We start from the raw sequence: 20,288 nt of genomic DNA on the forward strand, positions 1-20,288 counted from the left end.
TTGCCATACAAGCTCACTTGCATCCTCATAGCACTCCTGAAAACAATTTCTATAATTGTCTTGCCTTCTGCTGCAATAGCCCTCACAGAAAACCATAACCACTAGAACATTATTTTACCCCAAAAAATTTTTACCATGAGTTGATATCGATGGAGTCACTGGCACTGTTCATGTTATTAAGAATTTGGAAGGGTATAACTTTCAGAGGCACCTCCATGGTGTGGTGTAAATTTACTCATCCAAGTTCAGCGGAGCAGGGAGTAAACAGGGACCCTTCCTACTCAGATTGGAAATGCATGAAAAGAACTCTGTTCACCTAGGCATGTGTCTAATCTCAACACGGCATGTGATGGAAATAAATATCTCATTCTTCGCAGTTCCTTTTTCCCAGATGCTATCCTGCTACAGGCGCAAAGGACCTTCTTCTGTTGTATAGATGCCGGAAGTCAAGCAAGCCACTACTCTGACCAAAGTAACTTCAAATTGACAAATAAATCAAGATTCCCAGCGGTAAGTGCCTAAAATGTATATTTTTAGCTGGCTTTACAGTTATTACATGAGAAAGAGGAAGATGTAAGTACAACCAACATTCTTTAACAGCAACTTAAAGAGATTTAGATTTATAATAGTTTAGCAGAGAAAGGTTTGTCTGAGAGTGGCATGCATCTACTTCTGTATCATTCTTTGAAAAATCCCATCCTTGAAAACTGGTATGGAAAGATGAGTGGAAATGGCATTTAATACTATGAGGAAAAGAGTGTCCTGTGTCAAACACACTATGCCAATATTTAGGCCACTTGCCTGGGATCATTTTGCTTTCCTGGTCATTTAGTTATTTAATGGCTCTCCGGAGACTCCTTTTCCATGTCCCAGGGAAAACTTTCAGAAGTTTTATCAAACTGTGAATGTCTAAGTAGTCCTCTGGGAACAAAACAGCAAGTCATAAGCACAACGTTCTATTTGTGAAAAATCTCATATAAAACCTGGGGTTTTAACCGTTCTGGGCTGAACTTTGCAGCAAAATAATTCCCTTGTGCTTAGGCAGATACTTTGCTTATAGCCTTTTTGTGGAGAACTGTTGGAGAACTTTCCGTTAGCTGAGCTTGGATAGATAATATCTTAACTAAATATGATTTTTTGACAAATTACATAATATATGAACTTTAAAGCTGATGAGTTTTATGCATTTGTAATATCCTGTGTAGATTATTATCACAACCCTGAAGTAACATAAAATTATACATAAATAAGGTGGTCAAAATAAAAATGGTAGGTACAATCTGGGCCTTGAGGAGGAACACAAGCAGAATAGATGTTTTTTTCACTTTTGTTTGGACTATAGTTATAAAGCTGTCTCATCGTCACATAGGCCTAATGCTGATGCACTTACTTACAAGCAACGCTTCTGAACCTGCAAGACGGACTTTCATTAGAGTTAGACTTTGGGACTAGTATCATAATACCATGAACAAACATCAAATAACATGTATTTGCTATTTACTTCTATAAAGCCAGATGTTATTATCTTTGTCTAAATTCACTGAGCCAAAGGGTCAAATTCGCCTATGATGCATTTCCGTGAAAGCCAAGAGAACGGTATTATTATATCAGGAATTAATTTGATAATTGGATAGTAATTGGTTGTCTCTTGCTTTCTCTGTATTCAGCTGGTTTACTGATTGTATTCTGCAGTGGAGGGTACTCTGAGGGTCTAATATCTCTGTACAAAGCACTACTCAACTTTAGGCCATCTTACATTTTTTGATTGAAATTGTGCTTCCTTTTCTTTGAGACCTCGTGCCTTTGAGAGAGAAGTGTGTTTTTCTTACCAGTTGGGCATGCAACATTCACCTTCATCGTTTGGGGTACTCCAGTAGTTCACAACTGGAATGAATGGCAGCATATTTGTGGTAAGCATTGTAACATGATGCATCTTTTATTTTAGCATTCCTGTTCAAGAAAGTCCCCTGTTCTGTTAGTTGCAAGGTGTTTTGGGGTTGGGCAGAACTGTGACTGCAGCCAGTGTAGTTCTGGGGGAAGTGTGTGTTCTCAAGTAAATAGCAGGTACAGGAGCAGGACTACAGAGTTGATATTTCCAGTAAATTAGAGAATAAAAATGGCACGAGCAATTGAAATATTATTTATAATTGACCTTCATGTCTGTTTTTAATATTCAACCTGCTAAGTGTTTAAAAAAGCAATTAAAAGTCCCATATAACATTAAAACCCTTGATAAATGTAATAAACAAATGACATATTCAAAAGAGAGAATCTATGTCCCGTTAGGAGAGAAAACGAAAGATGAGAGCAACATATGGCAGTATAATTAGCATGATTAGGGAAGCACATCAACAGAATTTATGCTGCAGGGAAAATGTAATAAGAAACCAACACACTTTCCTCACTGCCTTGAAAACTGCAAATATCGCTCTCTGAAAAGGAGAAGATGCAGAAAGGCTTTCTGGCATTTAAAGCTGTAACTTGTGTTCTTCTGTCATTATTAAAGATGCACACAGCCATCTGCAAACCATTTATTTTTTGCAGAGTTCACATTGTCCCATTGCTGTGATTAATAAGGAGCAATATTACACCTCAGCTGCTTTTCAGAAAGATGCTATTTTGGAAACCTAATTAATACTCATTCCACAATTAGCTTGAGGTGTTCGTTAGTGCCAGATACTGAGTTCTTATTTGTTTCTCATTATGTGGAGAGTATTGCTTCTCAATGCCAACGTTTTTGTTTTGCATTTTGGAATAACCTTTTGACACTCCCTCTTCCCACCGCCCTCCTTTCAGAAAATCTAGTAACACCCGTCATCATTATTTTAACATGCCTGTTATGTCTGTTGAAGACAATGTGGGCTATTTATGTAGACTATCCTGATGCACAGCAAATATTCCTGCCATTTTCTGAACAGTTGGGCTAAAGAGAAAAGCAAAATTTAGAAACTTGAATGAAATTCAGATCTCAGTTTACCACTAAGGGTCAGTATATACTAAGCAAATGAACTATAACAAAATTGAAACAGAGTGTGTTTGGCCTAGCACTAGTACAAAACACCCTTTCTGCCCCCAAAAGCCCGGATTATTTAGTAAGCAAAATAAAACAAAAAAACCTATAGCAGAAATATAGACATTGAATTTGTAGAAAATCCATCAGCCAACTTTGCTGTAACTGGAGATTAGTAGCATCATACCAAGTGGCCTGAGATTTAGTAGAGGGTGCACACATATCTTGCCTGAGATTTGCCCAAAGTGCTGCAGTCCTCACTGGAGGATAAAGGAGAGAATACAGCAAAGCATAGGAGGCATTTAGCATGCACTTTGTTGCCAAGTATAACGCTCTGCATGAAAAGGTCAAATGTAATTGCACATGTTGGGAACCAACAGAACAACTGAAACTCTTACTGCACTATTGCCCTGAGCTGCTAGATGGAAAAAAAAAACCACAACCAAACATCCATGGGCCTGGGCACCAACGTGATGCCATAGGAGAGGGAGAAAGAGGAGCTTTAGGGACAGCATATTTTATATATGCCCTTATATTGTACCCCCAGGGCTAGGGTATAGATGATACATTACATGCTGCAGGAGCAAGGCCCATCATAAACCCCCCCTGTGTCTCCATCTGTATGAGAAAGACAATGGGAGGGGCACCCTGCATGGAGCTATTTTGTTGTATGGTGCCAGCTGCCAGGCTTGTCCAGCAGCGGCCCCGCAGCCTCGCAGTTGCCCCGCTTAGGGTCTGGCCCCAGCACTCGCAGCGTGGCAGCCTGTCCAGCCCAGCCTGGGCAGAGCTTGGACAGCCAGCAACGGTTTGCCTTGTGGAATGCAATGAAACATTTTTTAAAGAGCAAAAGCCACCACCGGCCTGGCCCTCGGTATGTTACCAGAAGTGCAAGCGGACTGGAAGTCACTGACTGGCCTGGACCCCCAAGCACAGGCAGCAGAACCTTTGCCTGCAGCCCCACTGCAGAGGCGACACAATAGTGTTGGATGCAACAGGTTTGATTCAACAGAACTAGTGGTGCAAGAAGTAATGGTGATTTTTTCAATTGACATTTACTGGGGAGAACAATAAGGTTATAAGAAGACAGCGGGGTAGTCTTTGAAGACTGTAGCAGCATTTATGGTAATCTTAAAAAAAAAAAGGCAAGAAATTTAGTAATTAAATTGATAGCAGGATAAGAGAACCTTTCCTGTGCACTACATATCACATTTCCTGAAAGGAAAATATGCTGTTGACCAAAACCTGTGGCCATTCTTGAGCAAAATTCCTCTGACTTCAGTGGAAGTTATGGTCTAGAAAGGACTTTTAAATCTTGGCTCTTTATTTAAGTATTATCTGTTTTTGCACCTGGAGAATTAACAACATATACCATCCTGTAAGTCAAACCATGGAATTTTTCCGAATAACTTCTTAGCACAATGTCTCAATAAATCTCTCTGAAGGGAAGAACCTGTCATGGAATAACAAGTACAGCACGAGAAAAAGAAACAAAGCTGTAAAGTGCAATAACAAAACCCCTTCAAACCCCTGTACATTAATGAGTTAAGGGATACTGGGAAAAGACAGATCAGTCCAAGGAGACAGCTTCCTTTCAACTCTGCAAATAACATTTCCTGCAATACCTTGAAAGCAAGAGCAACAGCAAATGTGCCACAGCATGGAAAGGCAGGAGATTTAAAGCAAGGAGGGGGAAGGGGAAAAAGACACAAATCTGAGTCGCTCATTGAGAAAAAAACTGTGTTTGTTACTTGCCTGAGTAGTTTGTTTCCATTTTCTTTTTCCATCAGCCTGTTTGTGGAAAATTGACTAAAACAACTCATCTCTAAAAATCCTGCTCCCACCAAACCTGTAAGACTCTGCAGCAGGAGCAGGTATTGTGAGAGGAGACAGCTCAAGCAGGGAACAAGTCTTTGCAGTTTTCCTTTAAGGTGATTTTAGACTGGCTTTTTCTTTGAGACACTCGGTGTTCAGTAACTTTTTGCCTACTTTCTCAATCCCTTATTGGTTTGTTTACACTAAACCAAAAGGCAACATTTATGGATAATTTTGTTTGTTTTAATCTATGCTTTTGGTGACATAAACATGTTGGGCAACAATGGTTGACCACTGACTCCCACAAGGAGATCTACAACGTTCAAGTGTCCCTCTGTGGGGCTCACCATGCTGTGAGACAACCAGAGCTTTCACTTAAAGGCCAAAGCGTATGAGAGGCTCTCTATCTAAGGCTGCTGTTTTTAAATGTTGAAGGCCAGAAAAGACCTGGTTTAGTAAGCAGACTGCTTCTCCTAAGCTGCTCTTTTGACCTTCCCATACCATATTTCTATCATGGCGTTCACTGACAAGCCACTGCAGTGTTTCAGCTCTACTTCACGACAAGCAGCCTTTTTTTTTTTTTTTTTGGGGGGGGGGGGGGGGGGGGGGGGGTGTAGTTCTGTTGTTATACTGATTTTTTCCTTATAGCTGCACTGACTGACTGTATGCCCCACAAGTGGAAGATCAGAGAAACAGTCTTTGCTTATCTTTTTAAGCTTAAAGAGGCTGATGGATAAAAAATGTGCATCATGACTTTGTACTTCAGATGAGGCCCCACCAGCAAATGGTGTCTGGGTGGATCCATAGCAAAATCTCTTGCAGCAAGTCCTGTCCCTTTGCCAGAAAAGAGGAGTCTATTGCTGTGCTCAGACGTGCTGCTTGCATAACCTTGGGTCAAGGAAGAGAGAAAAAAATAGGCTTTTAAAATGATAAAACACAGCTGGAATATTTAGAGATGGGGAGATTATAAGACCTGGATTTAGAGATGCATATAAATGCTGGAGTGACTATCTGAGGCTCTTATGAGACCTTGATGTTTCTTCCAGATCGTGGCTGTAAAACAGAATTGTTGTCTTCTCATTGCTGCCATAACAATCCTGGAAACAGATCCATTTCAATTTTTTTTTTTTCTTGTTTTGATGTATAAAGTGTAATCATCTTTAACCTAACAGCCATCATGAAATAGAGATTTCAGTGATGAATTCTCCAAGCTTTTTTCAGGTCTTTTGTGTTGCCTTTGAAATGTTGAAATTCCTAAGTGTTTGATACCGCATCTTGGTATCAAGTATTATAACTCACATTTTAAAAAATTTGCCTGTAAGTCTCATCTGAAACCTATGGGTACTAATTACCAGCAAAAAGCCATTAATATCAAAAGTGCTTTATTAGCTAGCAACACAGATAGTGCAAGGTTAAACACTGATCACCACTTTACAGCTGGGAATACTGTGGCAACGAGTGACTCTGAAGGGCCTGGTGCTGTGTGAAAGCAAAGCTGTGGCAAAGTGGGGACCAGAGCCCAGCTCTTCTTGATGCCATTCCAGGATTAACCTTGGTCCCTTCCAATGTTTTTTTTGCAGGGTCACTTCATACTTTTTGTTGTTTGTGGCATAAAAAGCCCTCAGTCATGTAAGTCCGGTAGTTGCTTCTGTACAACTGAAGAGTCCTTCTTTTAGTCCTTGCACACCCACGCTGAGCCCGAGTCACAGAGCCTGTTTGCAATGTTTCTACAGAAAATGCAACAAAAAAAGGACAGATCCAAAGGTACAGAGGGAGGGGCAAAAAGACAGCTCCCAAATATAGAGAAACACTTGTTGACAGATCCTGTTCTCAGCAGTCTTCATGGAAGAGCTTGGATTGAATAAAAACACCATGCAAGGCATAGACAAAAGGCTCTGTGTTTTCATACCCTTCATCTCTCTTTTTTTTTTTTTTTTAATCCCTTGCTCTGCCTTTTAAGAGACTTAAAGGAGTGGAACACTAAATGGAGGGTAAAACTTTGTATCTGACAATGAACTGGTTGAAAAATTGGCCTTTGATTAAAAAAAAGCAAACGATCTGTCAAGTGTGACTTTGAAGAAACAAGGTTTTCTTTCTCCATATTATCTCATTTTATTCCATAGAGTTTGTGTGGGCTAACAAATGAAAATGTTGGTATGCAGGATGCCAAACTTGAACCAAAAACCCGAGGGCTCAGATACAAGCTAGATCACTGCAGCTTGATCTACTGCCACTTACTGGTTGAAACTGTGACAAATGAGGGGTGGTCTGTCCCTCTTTCTCACAGAAAGCTGTACCCTGTGTGTGCTGTGGGTGATGAAGGTGAATATCAGCATTTCCCACTCCTCAGCTGGTGTGTGGGATGTTGCTCATGGGTCTTGCACACTCCTGTGTCTCCTCTGGTTCTCAAATGGAAACTTTAATGCCTGCAGACAGCAATGTTCTTGCATAAAGAGAAGTTGTTTTTGCGTGATGCAATTAGGCAGCCTCAGACCAAAAGCAAGACAAGTACTTTACGCATTTCATATCCAGGGAATACAGGGAAGAATGTCTTTGCATCCTTCTCTGCTTACTTTGTTTCTATCTACATTAATGTAAGTAACTCTAACAACACTGGTAGAAGCTGCCCTTAACTGAAAGGATTATTTTATGTTAACATTTCTCTGCATGCTAGACAAACCCACTGTACAATATACAATTTTGTCTAAATGAACATATTTATTTTGTAGCTTTTAAATCAGTTTTATTTACAACAGGTCTTAGAGAACAGCTCACACGCAGTAGTTAAGCTCTGGCAGTACTGACATCAGGTTGCTAACACATTTGCAAATTACATTTCTAAGTCCTAAAAAATGAAAGAAAAATGACTTTAAAATAACTGATTTATCTTTGGGTAAAAGGATCACAGAACACATTTGCAGGTGGCTGTAAAACCCAGCCAAGGGTGCTGCCGGGGAGCCCCAGTGCCGGTGGCACAGCGAGTGCTGCGGCGCGGGGACACAAGCAGTGGTGAATGATCTGATGCACGCACGGCCACCCAGGTCAGTTGTCTCTGTGATGGGTCTCGAAGCAGCTCCATGCTCTTTAATGGCCCCATTCCTCTTCCCTTTCACTAACTCCCTCTTCTTCCTCTGGAAATGCTGAATCACTCTGACTCTTCAGGTGCTTAATCCCTGAAAATATAGAAGTCATGGTTAAAGTTGTGTTAGCTCATATCAGACATTTTTTTCCTGAACGAAGAAACAAACAAAAAAACAAACTAGTGGCAAGTTTTTAAATGCCTATTCTAAATCTCATTTTCACAAATGTCTTAGTTCAAACAATACCATGGTGTATTTCCAACAGAAACATTCTCTTCCTTGAACATAAACTCTTAGGAAATTTATCATGTTTTGTTGAAAAAAACTGCTGAAAGATAGATACCTTGTAGAACAGAACAGTATCTGCTTCTCTTTTTTCCTTAGTAATACTTGATCAGATTAGTATTGCCAAACTCAAGCAAGTTAAGAGTTTTGAAGGCTCAGACAGTAGACATGGGAATTATCCTACCAGAATTTCGGCTTGAGCCTTTTTCTGAGACCGAGCTGAAGAGATGAAAAACTTGCACATTTTCTCACATGGAGAATGTATTCTGTTGACCTCTAAATACCACCTGGGGCTAGATGAAAAGAGTAAATAACTATCATGGGATATTTGGAAATTTAGGTTTTGGGGAAAGCTGTGAAGTTCATGCTGGTGGCTGGTTTCAGCCAGCAAGTGAAATAAGCTCTATGAAATTAATCAAATTTCAAAGTTATTTTCCTTGCCCCATGTTCAAGACAAGCAAGCAGGCCTCGATGGATGGGCCTAATCCCACCTTTTCAGCTCCGCCTTGCTGTGATAGAAGAATTCAAGCAGAAAAAGTAAGCAAAAGCAAGCTAAAAAGATGACTGAGCAAAGAAATCAGCAAATCTAAACAGCAAATGCACAAGTTTCATTTCTGGGTCTTCTGGTTTTTGAAAAAACACTTGTAGTGGGAACATAACTGTTAGTCAAAAATGCATGATTTCAACAAAACAGAAGCCTGAAGTAGGTTTTCTGGTGTCATTACTGCCATAACACGGAACATTTTTGGTTTCATGACAGATCATACATAGTTCTACACACCATTTCTAATTGTCAGAAAAAAAACACCCCAAACTTCTTGTGTGCTTCAGTTCCACTGTTTGTTGAGGAGAAATTGCACCCTGCTTTAGATGATAACCACAGCTGGACAATCAGATACCCTGCTGTCATAGCATTGGTAGAGGTATAATTTTCAAAAAGGGGTGCACCCTTAAGGCATACAGGGCAAGATCCAGATTACCTCCAACTGTGAGTAAGAGGAATTGCTGTTGTATGTCTGAGAGTCATGGCCCCAGCATCACTTAACCAGGAGATTCCTACACTTCACTGTTTGTGTCCACATCACTCCAAAATATGGGATAGTTTCTTCCAAATACATCACTTGAACAAAATTTCAATATAAATTATGCCAATTCAACGAAGTTACAAATAACTGAAAAAGAGGATCTTACAATGGGTTGTACAAGAGGAGCGCAGCCAGCTCCACTTTCAGCAGGAGCCCATCACTGTTGGGTTTTTTGTTTGTTCCCCGCACCCCCCCCCCCCCCCCCCCCCCCCGACAGTACTTCATTCCCTGGGAAATTGTTTTTCAGATGTGAAATGAGCAAATAGTTTAATGCTCCCAAGCCACAGTACTTAAAAGTGTGCCCTGCAATAATAAAACCATTTCCAATTAAGTAACTGTGATGCATGAAGAAACACTGAGGGTGCTCAGCTACCACCAAGCTGGCCTCTGTAGCAACACCCTTTAGTAAGACAAACACTTTAAATATAGGTTAAAGGACATTCAATTCAAAATTATATTATGTTTGTAGAGCAAAGTTGTCTCTCGTTGTTGACTTTTGGACTTACAGAGCTATTTCTTGCACATTCACAGTACCCATCTAACAGCTACAGTTCAGTGCTTCACACAGGGCTTGCTAGGAGAAGCCAGAATGCATCATTTTGTTAGGGAGTTTTTTCAAAGATTAAAAAGGAAAAGTTATGGACAGAAAAGCAAGTGTGTGATACACAGTTAGCATGATGAAGCTTAATTTTTGGTAGAAGTGAAGACTTTTCGCTATGTGGCTTAATTGCAATGTTCAATGTAAAAATTGCAGGAAATTGAGAGAAATTACATCAATTAGCATTACCCATTGATTTTCATGTAGCAGGCAACTATCAATCTTATTTAATGATTTTTCATAACCTCCGTTCTACAGCCTGCCTTCACCTTTGCCAGCTATTTAATACCACAGTGTCATTTGAACTAAAGACTCACAGGGTTTCTTGCACTGACCAATAAGTGCACAAGATTCACTATCGTTATTCATAAGCCTCAAGATGTTCTGACAGCATCAGGCTGTCAGAATTAATGGACCATATGTGTGGCATTACGAAATAAGTGCTCAACTATGTGAAGAAATAACTACTGTGAATCAATGTACAGGTAATGAATTTCTTGTCAGTAACATATGAACATGCGTGACAGAAAAGGTTGATGCCTTTCCTGGAAAGATACATCTTGTGCACAATGCATCAGGCTTTCACAGTGGAAAGAAAAGTCTGGGGTAATAAAAATACTTAGATAAATGATAGCAACTGTACACTTAGATTAAAAGTGTATCTAGCCACATAACACTGCAGTAGTCAGCAGTGGCTGCTGAGGGTGGTGGGAAGGTGCTGTAGCCAGGCATGCCCAGGAGCACACCAGCATATTTGTCCACAGCTCCTGCTGAGCCAAAACAACTCAAGAGTCTTTGCTGTGGCTCTCGAGTGTCACTCCAGCAGTGTTGTTCAGACTGTGTGCTCTGCCCTTTGTCAGTATGAGGCAAATGATAAGCAGGTAGTGAGCTGCAGCTCAATCCACAGAGATATTTTTTCCTAAGTTGAATCTATTAATACTCAGTATATTTGTTTAGAAATATCTAAACTATTTGCTGAAAGATCACATTGTGGTGAAAATTCACTACTCAGGTCACCCCAACTTGATTTAACAACTGCTACTATGGTAACATTAATTTATTAGAAACGATATTCCCTTCTCACCTTTTCAATCTTCATACACAGGTAACAAAATTCATGCCCCCAGGTTTCTCAAATAGTAATCGAGAGGCACCAGAAAGCTGCTGTTTTGGCTTTGTTTTTATCAATTAATGAAAAATGCTAGTAAAGATGAGCAACAAATACAGACTCTAAGCTTTTACTCATAGGAAAAAAAAAAAAAACAAAGAAGCCAAGATATTTGGTGGGATATATGGGGATATTTTAGAAGATATTTTTTGTGCATTCGGTAGATCTATGTTAGAAACATAAAGTTACTAATTCCGTGTTAAACTGCAGAAGCTTCATAATATCAGTTGTGAATAGGGAGGACTGCAAATGCTGATCCAGGAGTCACCTTGTCTTATCAATGTCCCCTGTTCCAGGCAATCGGTCACTCTGAATTTGGGGGCACTCTCGCCCTCCTGAAGCATGGTGCCTGCACCCTCCTGACGCAGTTCAGTTCTCCTTGCAGCCCTGTCCCCAGCATGGTGCCCTGCCCTGCTGTCCCCGGGTGCAGGGGGGGCACAGGATCCCAGCTGACCCCCAGCTCCCAACCTGACTGCGGTCCCACAGCCCCAGGCCCTGGCTGGGGCTTTGCTCTTTGCCCGGAGGTCTGGCAGCAAAAACCCCTCCCGGTCCAAGGGCTGCCCCTTCTCACCACTGCCTGGCAGCGATTTCATACCCACAGCGTGTCCAAACCCACTCATGGTCTGCCTGAAAACAAAGCCTGTCTGATCACTGCCTCCTGGTTTCCTTTTTCCTTCCCGCTCCCCCCTCCTTTTCTGTTTCTAAAGCCAGCAGGACAAGAATTGTTTTTCCTCCAAGGGCTCATATTTCACTGCAGGTAATTTAATCCAATTAATGCTGATGAAGAAACCCTTAATGCCAAGCCATATTCAGCAGCCATGCACTAATACACTTTGAACTGGCAATTCTTTTTAGATGAAGTCACTGCCTCAAAGCATATTTCTAGATTACTTATAAATTATGAGTGCAAATGGGACAACTTTCTGGCATTTTTTCTGACACATAATAACATCTATGCTGTTTAATCAACAGCTGTCTTTTTCCTTCTCTCCATCTGACCAAAGCACCAGATTAGAAGGCTAAGCAGTGTCACAAGGTATGAAATAACCAAGTGTTCCTGAACTAAATATGTCCTGGAAAAAAAAAAAAGATTGAGTAATTAATGCAGCTCCCCATCCTACTTAAGAGTTCTTCCTACACCCGGCTTCACTGCCCAAGGACCGGTGTCGACATTTACCAAACTCAGGACTGAAGTCTGGTTGGCAATTTGAATTCCCTGAAGTTTGAAGGTTATTTAGTTTTATGACTTGGAGCTGAGCCTCTCTATCAAAAACATGTTTCGAGATTTTCAAAAAACAGTGGAAGGCAAAGCTGAGCCACAGACAAAGCAGCCTGATTTTCAGAGTTTCAGAACTAAAATCTCCGTGAAACTATCAAGCAAACAAACCTGGCCAAAGAGGATAAGAGCCAAATAAAAATGTCTACTTTATGCCAATCCTAAATGAAATATGTTGTAGTTCCTTCAGCAAAAATGAGAATATCGAAACAAAAATCATGTATTCACTAAACAGGAAACAGCACTTTTAATTGGAACATTTTGTTTAGAATTTACCAGTCAAATATGTTTTGACTTCTCTGAAACACCTTTCTCTTTTTTTCTCCCCAACTGAAATATATTTTTGACTTTTATGAAAAACAAAACCACCACCAACAAAAAACCCAAACAAACAAACAAAAACCCTACAACCAACCAACCAACAAAACAACAACAACAGAAAAAAAATGCCAAGGGTAATGTCATGAAGCACAGGTTTTTGGCTAAGGTGGTTGCAGTGCGAAGCAGCTGTGAAGGTGACAGAGCCCAGAAAAGCTGGCAGGTCTTCAGGAGCAGCCCCCACCAAGCACAGGAGTGGCCCACACTGACACAGAACAAGCTGCTGTATCAGAAGATTGGCTAAGCAGGGACTCAATGACTGAGTTCCAATGCCAAAAAGGGGATGCATACAATGAAAGAAAGGCAAGATAAGGTAAAAATGAGGAATAGAGAAAAAAATATGTGCCCACAATGTGCAGATGATGTTAGGAAAGCTCAAGTTTAGTTTGAGTAGAAACTAGCAGAGTGTGTCGGGGCTGCCACAAGATTTTCTTCCCCTACCTCCACTTTGACATTCTTGATAAAAAATTCAGTTGTTTGGCCAGAAAAAATGAATTCCTACTATGTAATTTTTTGTTTTAAACAGCTGAAATACAGAAGGGTATATACTCCACGTAAAAGCAGGACAGTGAACCAGTAAGGAAAATGCTATAATTTCCCAAATGCCTATTTTGAGCTTTCTCATTTCCTCTTTGTATAAATGACCTGCTATCTATCTCCCTCATCTGTACAATCAGTTCTTGAAACCTTTAATCCATTTTTACTTAATTAATTGGTTTAGATAAGCTCTCTTTGCATGCAAGTCAGAGTTCAGTCCATATGCTTTTGTTAGCAACCCCTTAAAAAACATTAACCCCACCCTTAACCCACTTGTCTACCCAGCTGCTGCCAAACTCTTCTTCTCCTTCTACCATCCAGCTCATCAAAAATGACGCCTTCTTGATTTCCTTCTACTGAGTCCCTCCAAGAATTTTCAGATTAATGGTCACTATTTATGCTTTCAAGGAAAATTAAGTTTCTTTGCATATAACGAGGGCCACCCACCCTCATCTCAACTTGGGAACTGATACAGCTCAGTTTGCTGGGCTTTTAAATTAGCATTTTCATCCTTTCTCCCACGTTGTGCTGAGTGCTGGAGAGATACACCTATCAGCCTCCACAGCTACTTCCAAATCCTCCTGAAAACTCTCAGTTATGGAATTTGAGACACAATGTGAGGTTGTGCTGAGAGCCAGTTTCATCCCTCCCTGACACTGTCTCCATTCCTGGGCTGGATCGCTACCCCCCAGCTGGGAGCTCCCCGGTGAAACAACCAATCTCTGTTAAATGTTAGAACAAGTTTTAACAGAGGACAGTGCTGATCCCTGGTGAGAGCTTCTCGGTGTGATAGTAACATCAATATGGCAAGAACTGTGGCATACAGTGATCAGTGGGGGATTACTGAGTGTGAACCGAAAGCCAGACCGTGACTAGTATTTGTGTGCAAGCAGAAAATGTGTTTTACATACCTTTCCTTGTGCTGCTTCATTCCTACCTGCAAGAACAACTTCATTCTGCCAGGCTGGCAGCAATTATTTAATCTGCTGATGCTCATGTTCATGAATCACCTGTGGCTGGAGGCTACTGGCCCTGCTGTGAAGCAGAGCCAGCACAAGAGCAGCAGCCCAGCCTGGCTGAGGGTGGCAGCCCCGGTGTGTACCAAGGCAGCCACTCTCTTGGGTGGCCCCTGAGCCACCAGCAGTCCAAAGAACATCAAAAAGTAATCTGTGAAGTGACAGCGATAAAACACACAGATCCTGACAATTCCCATGCATGTGAGTTAGCAAAAAGAAAAATGTGAGGGAGGGAAGACAAAAGTAAATGGAAGTGGAAAATTTTGCTTTGTGATTGTGGGCAACTGTGAACAGTCTGTTTGCTGCAGTGTTTGGAAGTCTCCTAAAAGTTGTTCTTTTTTTGAGAAAGACTGAAAGATGCTGCTCTGTAGAACTATCTCAAAGGACTCTAAACTGTACTTGTGCCTGTAAGCTTGTGATAACTAAGGTTTCATGGCACAGCAGTACTAATCCTTTGGCATGCAAAGGTCTGGCCTTACTCCTGCGGTCAGTGAGTCCGAACACAACCAGGTCATCTGTCTTTACACAGAGCTTGGTCCTCCAGAAATTAATGAGACTTTCCCTTACTGTTTTCAAAGAAAGAAGGGTCAGCTTTTGTAGTTTATCTTCATTGTCATCTATAAAGAAGAAATAACTTCAAAGAGCTACTGTTTATTTACAATTATTATATGTAAAATACTAAAAATTAATGTTCTATGTGGCTTTAAAGTTTGAAGTGTGAGGTAAACAAAGTGACACAGAAAACAAGCACACTAAGTATTATCAAACTCCTGTTCAGATTACGCAAAGAAAAGCAAAATCAGGGTGTCACTCTGTCCCTTACAGCTGATGGAGTCTTCAAAGGCCAGCACACATGGTGGGCCTTCAGCATTTAGAGTAAAAAGAATCTGAAACACCAGTGTGACACTTTAAAAATACATTGACATTTTAGCAAGATGTTAATCAGCAAGATAACCATGTGTGATACGTTATTTTACACCTAAGATCAGCTGAGGAGGAGAAAAAAACTTTCATGTGTCTGTTATGATTATGAGACCAAGATGTTATTCAGTCATGCAATTTAATCTACTCTTTTTTTGTTGTTCTCCAATATGCATCTCTTTCACAAGTGCTGATGACTGAATCAAACCAAATGATCTGAAGCACTGGCAAATATGACGGGTTTATAAAGGTCACATGTGTGATCTGGAGCAGATCAGATCATTAGCCTATCCAGCAGGTCACCATGGCCTCATAAATGTTTGTGAATGATCATTTGGATACCAAGCAACAAGGACTGACTGATTTCTCAAATGTCTGCTGGTTGTTATTAACTCTTAGCTCCAGCCATACAATATGCAATCCACATGGTAAAGCTTTTAAATGGCAAATTTTAGGGCTCATGCTATTTTCCCCACAGTTAAAAGGCTCAGTGTTAAACTATCACAATGAACACTGTATGAAAGCAGCAAAATTCATGTTGCAAATATCTGGCTGCTTTCCATTTTGTTCTCTCACACAGCGCTTCCACCCCCTTTTACCTCTCAGAAGTTGCCTGAAGCAGCCATGTTTCCATAAGACCAGTGCAGAGTAGTTGCTCCAGCACAGAGAGGTTGTTGTTGCTCTCCATGGGCTGCCAGAACATGCAACCAGAGACAGTGGTCAGCTTTGCTGTGACTGAAGGGACCACATCTCCCACTCACAGTAGCCAAAGGAGTAGACAGAGAAGCTTTTGTCACGCCAGGCAACTTGTGCTAGCATGTAAACATCTCATCTGGCTGGTTCTTTCCTTCCCTCTCTAGCTCTCAGACGTCAGAGAAGTCAGCAAGTCTTCAGAGGTCAAATGCACAGCAGAAGCCCCTGCAGTCAGCTAAGTGGGTGTTTCAGCCTATAACAATCTCAGATACATCAACAACAGCTTGAGCAGAAAAACCTGTGGAGATGGCTTCCCCTTTGGTGATGCTGGTGGGCAGCACTGCAGGGCTCTCCTCCTGCCCGGCTCCCTGTGCTGGGCTGGCTGGGCAGCTGCAGGTGCAACCAGGAGAGGATCTAAGCTTTTCAGCTGATGTTTTTTCATCCTAGTTTTTCATAGTTGAGAGATGGGCTCAGAGCTGTTAATAAGTGTGTGTGAATTCAACCAACACAGGCACATCTTCAAGGGTGCTGTGTTCTGACAGATCCTCAGAATCACACCTCAGAAAGCAGCTGTCTGGATGCCAACTTTTGCTGGGCAATATGTTTATTTGCTGAAATTGCTAAACCCTCACTTTTCACACCAGCACCATTTGCTGCCAGGCTATCTGACAGTAGATCAAAATCACAGGACTGGCAGAATTGTTCCCTTATGACAAAGGATTACAGGTATTCCTTCAAATATAGGACCACATTTCCAAACCTGAATTAGCTGCTCTATAATAACAGAAGTTCTGCTACTGCCAAGAAAATATGTATTATAACTCACTGGCCTTAAAACTTTATGACTAGCATTTTCTAAGCATGGCTTCTTTAAATTAAAACATCTTACATTTCTCAGGCATCTTCTGTCATTCTTACAATTCGGCACATGCTGCTCTAGTGTAGCTTATCTTTCTAGTTTGAGACGCTGTAGGCTGACTAACTTAAATGGTGAGGGAAAAAGCATGAAATAGGTTTTGCAGCTAGAAAATCACCTGGGAAAACTGATGCTCAGGACAATGTGAAACTACACTCAATATTTCAAGTGCAGCATGGAAGTCTGTTTAGGAGTAGGGACAAGACAAATGTTAGTTAGATAGTCTGCTATGTACAGAATAAAGCGTTATCATCCTACCTGCTGTAAGTAAGGGAAGGGAAAGGCTAAGGACAATTAGATAAACCTTAACTTTCATAAGAAGTCCTGACTTCTGTATTCTAAAATATTTGCCATCATTCAACATAAATTATGGATCGAGCATAGAATTAGGTTGAAGGGTGTGCTTTATGCCAGAGATTCAATTATATAAAATGGTTCTTTCCTAGCCTTAAGATGAATAAGCATATACAAAAGTGATCCTCCTCTTGTTTCTAGGAGCAAGTGCTTTGTTCACAGGTACTATTCATTTTGCTGAGAGAAAAAAAAAAAAGGTCTGCCACCAATATGTTAATATATTAAATGGTGATTTATATGTGAGAAAGGAAATTAATTGAGTCTCATACCAATTTAATTTCCTCTAATCTGTTCCTGTCAATAGTGGCAACCAAGAAAATATATATATATATATATATATATATATATATATTTTTTTTTTTTTTAAATTTTTCCTTCAGCAGTTCTTAATGGGAAATCTCCAATCCGCTCCCCTGGCCACTTCTCTTACTTCAAGCACAGTTATTCAAGCTTTTATAATTTCTAATAAGGGGGCATAAGTATTTCTGCAATATTGACAGAATGGCAGATTTGAGGAGGTATGAAACATGTAAGACCCCATCTAGATTGGATGTACCAGGTATTTGACAGCTGTGATTGGATTGTGATACAAGGGCCAGCAGTTAAATTTAGGTCCAATCACAGGTCATATGTAGACAGAATCTGGAGTCAGATTTCACCAAGGTTTTAATTATGGCCTCTTTAGCTACAGTATGTAATTGGAAATGCTCATCCTTAGTTACACAAGGCCAGTGCCACCACAGTCTCACTAGTTTTGCAATGCTGCCTGGCAAACATTTTTCCTCAATGCAGAATTAATTGTTAAACATCAGGGAGGTTTCATTTTGGTTTTAAGTGCAAAAATATGTGATTATCCTCCTCATTATAATAATGATAAACTGTGTAAAAAGGCAACATGGTCAAAGCCATCCTTGCTTTATCTCTGCTTCCTAGGTCTTTATTTCCCTTGTTTTCCACTTGCTGCTGTGGCAACTTAAGAACCATCCCCGCGGGATGTCCCAGAGCAGTGTGGGTTTGTAGCTAAGCACAGATGCCCACCTATCTTTGGGTACATTAATATTGAACACACTTGCCTGTGATTCCTTATATGCTCAGCAGATAGGGACTTCCAGGGCTTGATTCTTCGCTTGGCAGCCTAAAACAAGCCCAGGGTAACTCCATGCCTGACTTGGTTTAAGCAAAATGGATTCAGGCAGACCATTTAGAAAAATGACAGTGGCAAACTTCAATAGCTGAATATTCCCACTTGCTTGGAGCCTTACAATTTTTGTTTGCTTGTGATTAGTAAAAAACCTGAAATTTCACCATTTCCTTTGAGGGGAAAAAAGAAGAAAAAACATTTCAGTAAAACATTTAATATTAGCAGTACCAAAACATTTCCTTTTGCCTACTATGTTAAACATAAAAATCTAGACAAGCCATAGGAAAATGAATTAAATTTTTATACAAGTTCAAAACATGAAGGAAATAAAGTTTTTTTGTATTTAAAACCTTACTGAAAATGCTTTACAAAACATTTTCATCTGCACAACTTCACAAGCCATTTCTGAACAGCTGTATTTCAGTTTTCTTCAGTCATTCTTATCTAACTTCAACATTAATGGACAGCATTATCCAGCTGCTCTCTTTTTCCTGGACAACTGAACTGTGGCTCTGCTTCTTAATATTTTGGCTGACATGAGGATTTTTCTGAGGTCATGAATCCTAAACAGATGACAAAAAAAACTTACTGCCACATCCTGAGGGGACAGAATCCTTGACAGAGGAGGAGAGGCAATACTGTAATACTGAGAAGCAGAAGCCTGAGTGCCTGATGGGGTGGATGAGTCCTGTGTGTAAGGACTGAGCAGTGTTTGCTGTTTGACAGCTGCTTCTGTTCCCATCCAGGCCTGCATGGGACCCTGAGCGCTCTGTTCAGTTTATATTGTGGATCCATAGTTTCTATTTTTGTTATTATTTTTGTGGCTATTATATCTTATTGTGGTCTGGGGCAGATACAGCCTAATATTTGTTAATGGCAGGTTTAAATCTCTTGCTGAATACTCTGTGCAGCCTGAGATTTTCAGGGTGCAGATGAAAAGCTTTCCAGTGAGTTGTACTTTTCAAAATGAAGACAGGAGCAAAATCTTTTCTGGTCAGCCAAAAATCCAAGGCGGTGTTTCTCTGTTGTACTTCTATGTGTTATGTGGCTTTCATGTTTAATTAATCCAGTCTGTTTGGTTTCTGTCAGAAGTCTATGAGCTTCTCTGTTAATTTGCTGATGAATCCCCTACTGAATTATAATTATAATCTTCATTGTGATCCTTCTTATGATGACAAAGGAGATAAGATTTTGGCATCAGCATAACCTGACATCAGTAATATTGTAAATGTTAGAATGATCCCTTATTTTCTTTTAAGTATTTCATAAACCTTCAAAATTACAAAAACATTGTGATGATTAAACAGGTGATTGATTGGCTAGTGTTTACATTAGATGATCCCCATCGCAGTTGCTTCATGGGTGGCATATGAATAGCAGACAATTACCATTTTCTTCGTATTACTGGTACTCTAGCTTTAGTCCTTATATCCAAGCAGGAATCTGTCAGGAAGAATAAGCCTTTTCAGTTTTCACCACCTCATTTCCTGTGAGCTGCTGAGATCATCTCAAGCAGCTGAGATCCATTTCAGAAGAGTGAAGTGGAAGATGGCTTGAATCCTTCCTCTCTGCCTCTGCGCCAGGGATTTCACCCTAACCAAAGCCAAGGCTGCAATATGGGTGATGAATTGAGTCAGCTTCACCTCCTGGGAGCACTGGAGTATTTCTGGAAAGTCAGTCCCTTGGGGGACTTGCAGCCTGCCCTAATCCTAATTTTTGATTCTGAGATATTTTCACCTAAAACACAGCATCTCCCAGACAAACTGACATTTAAAGAGCTCTTTTACAGAAGTAGGGAATGTAATACCATAAAATGTCATCTGTCAGACTAAGAGGTGAAGTTCTCATATGGACAGCTGCAGGATGAAGTTTTTACTGTGCTTGCCACCGCCATGATATGGAAGGTTTACGTTACATAAATGGCAAGTAAAACAGCTATTGAATCACAGAATTGCTGAGGCTGGATTGTACCTCCAGGGACTGACTTGCCAGCAGGTGCTGATGGCCTGCTACCTGGG

General features: G+C 40.5%; 1 protein-coding gene across 1 annotated transcript in view; it reads right to left on the minus strand.

Moving 5' to 3' along the window:
* Positions 1 to 7,558: 7,558 nt before the first annotated feature.
* The window catches only part of PPP1R1C (protein phosphatase 1 regulatory inhibitor subunit 1C), a gene marked incomplete at its 5' end in the record, with an annotated part of 48,687 nt that continues 35,957 nt past the window's right edge, over positions 7,559 to 20,288 (minus strand). The window contains one exon of the mRNA XM_082055623.1: positions 7,559 to 7,995. Coding sequence (XP_081911749.1) covers positions 7,907 to 7,995 — 89 coding nt within the window. The 3' untranslated portion in view covers positions 7,559 to 7,906. The remainder of the gene's footprint in view (positions 7,996 to 20,288) is intronic.

Source organism: Streptopelia decaocto (genome assembly GCF_964273445.1).
Source record: "Streptopelia decaocto genome assembly, chromosome: 6".
Taxonomy (NCBI): domain Eukaryota; kingdom Metazoa; phylum Chordata; class Aves; order Columbiformes; family Columbidae; genus Streptopelia; species Streptopelia decaocto.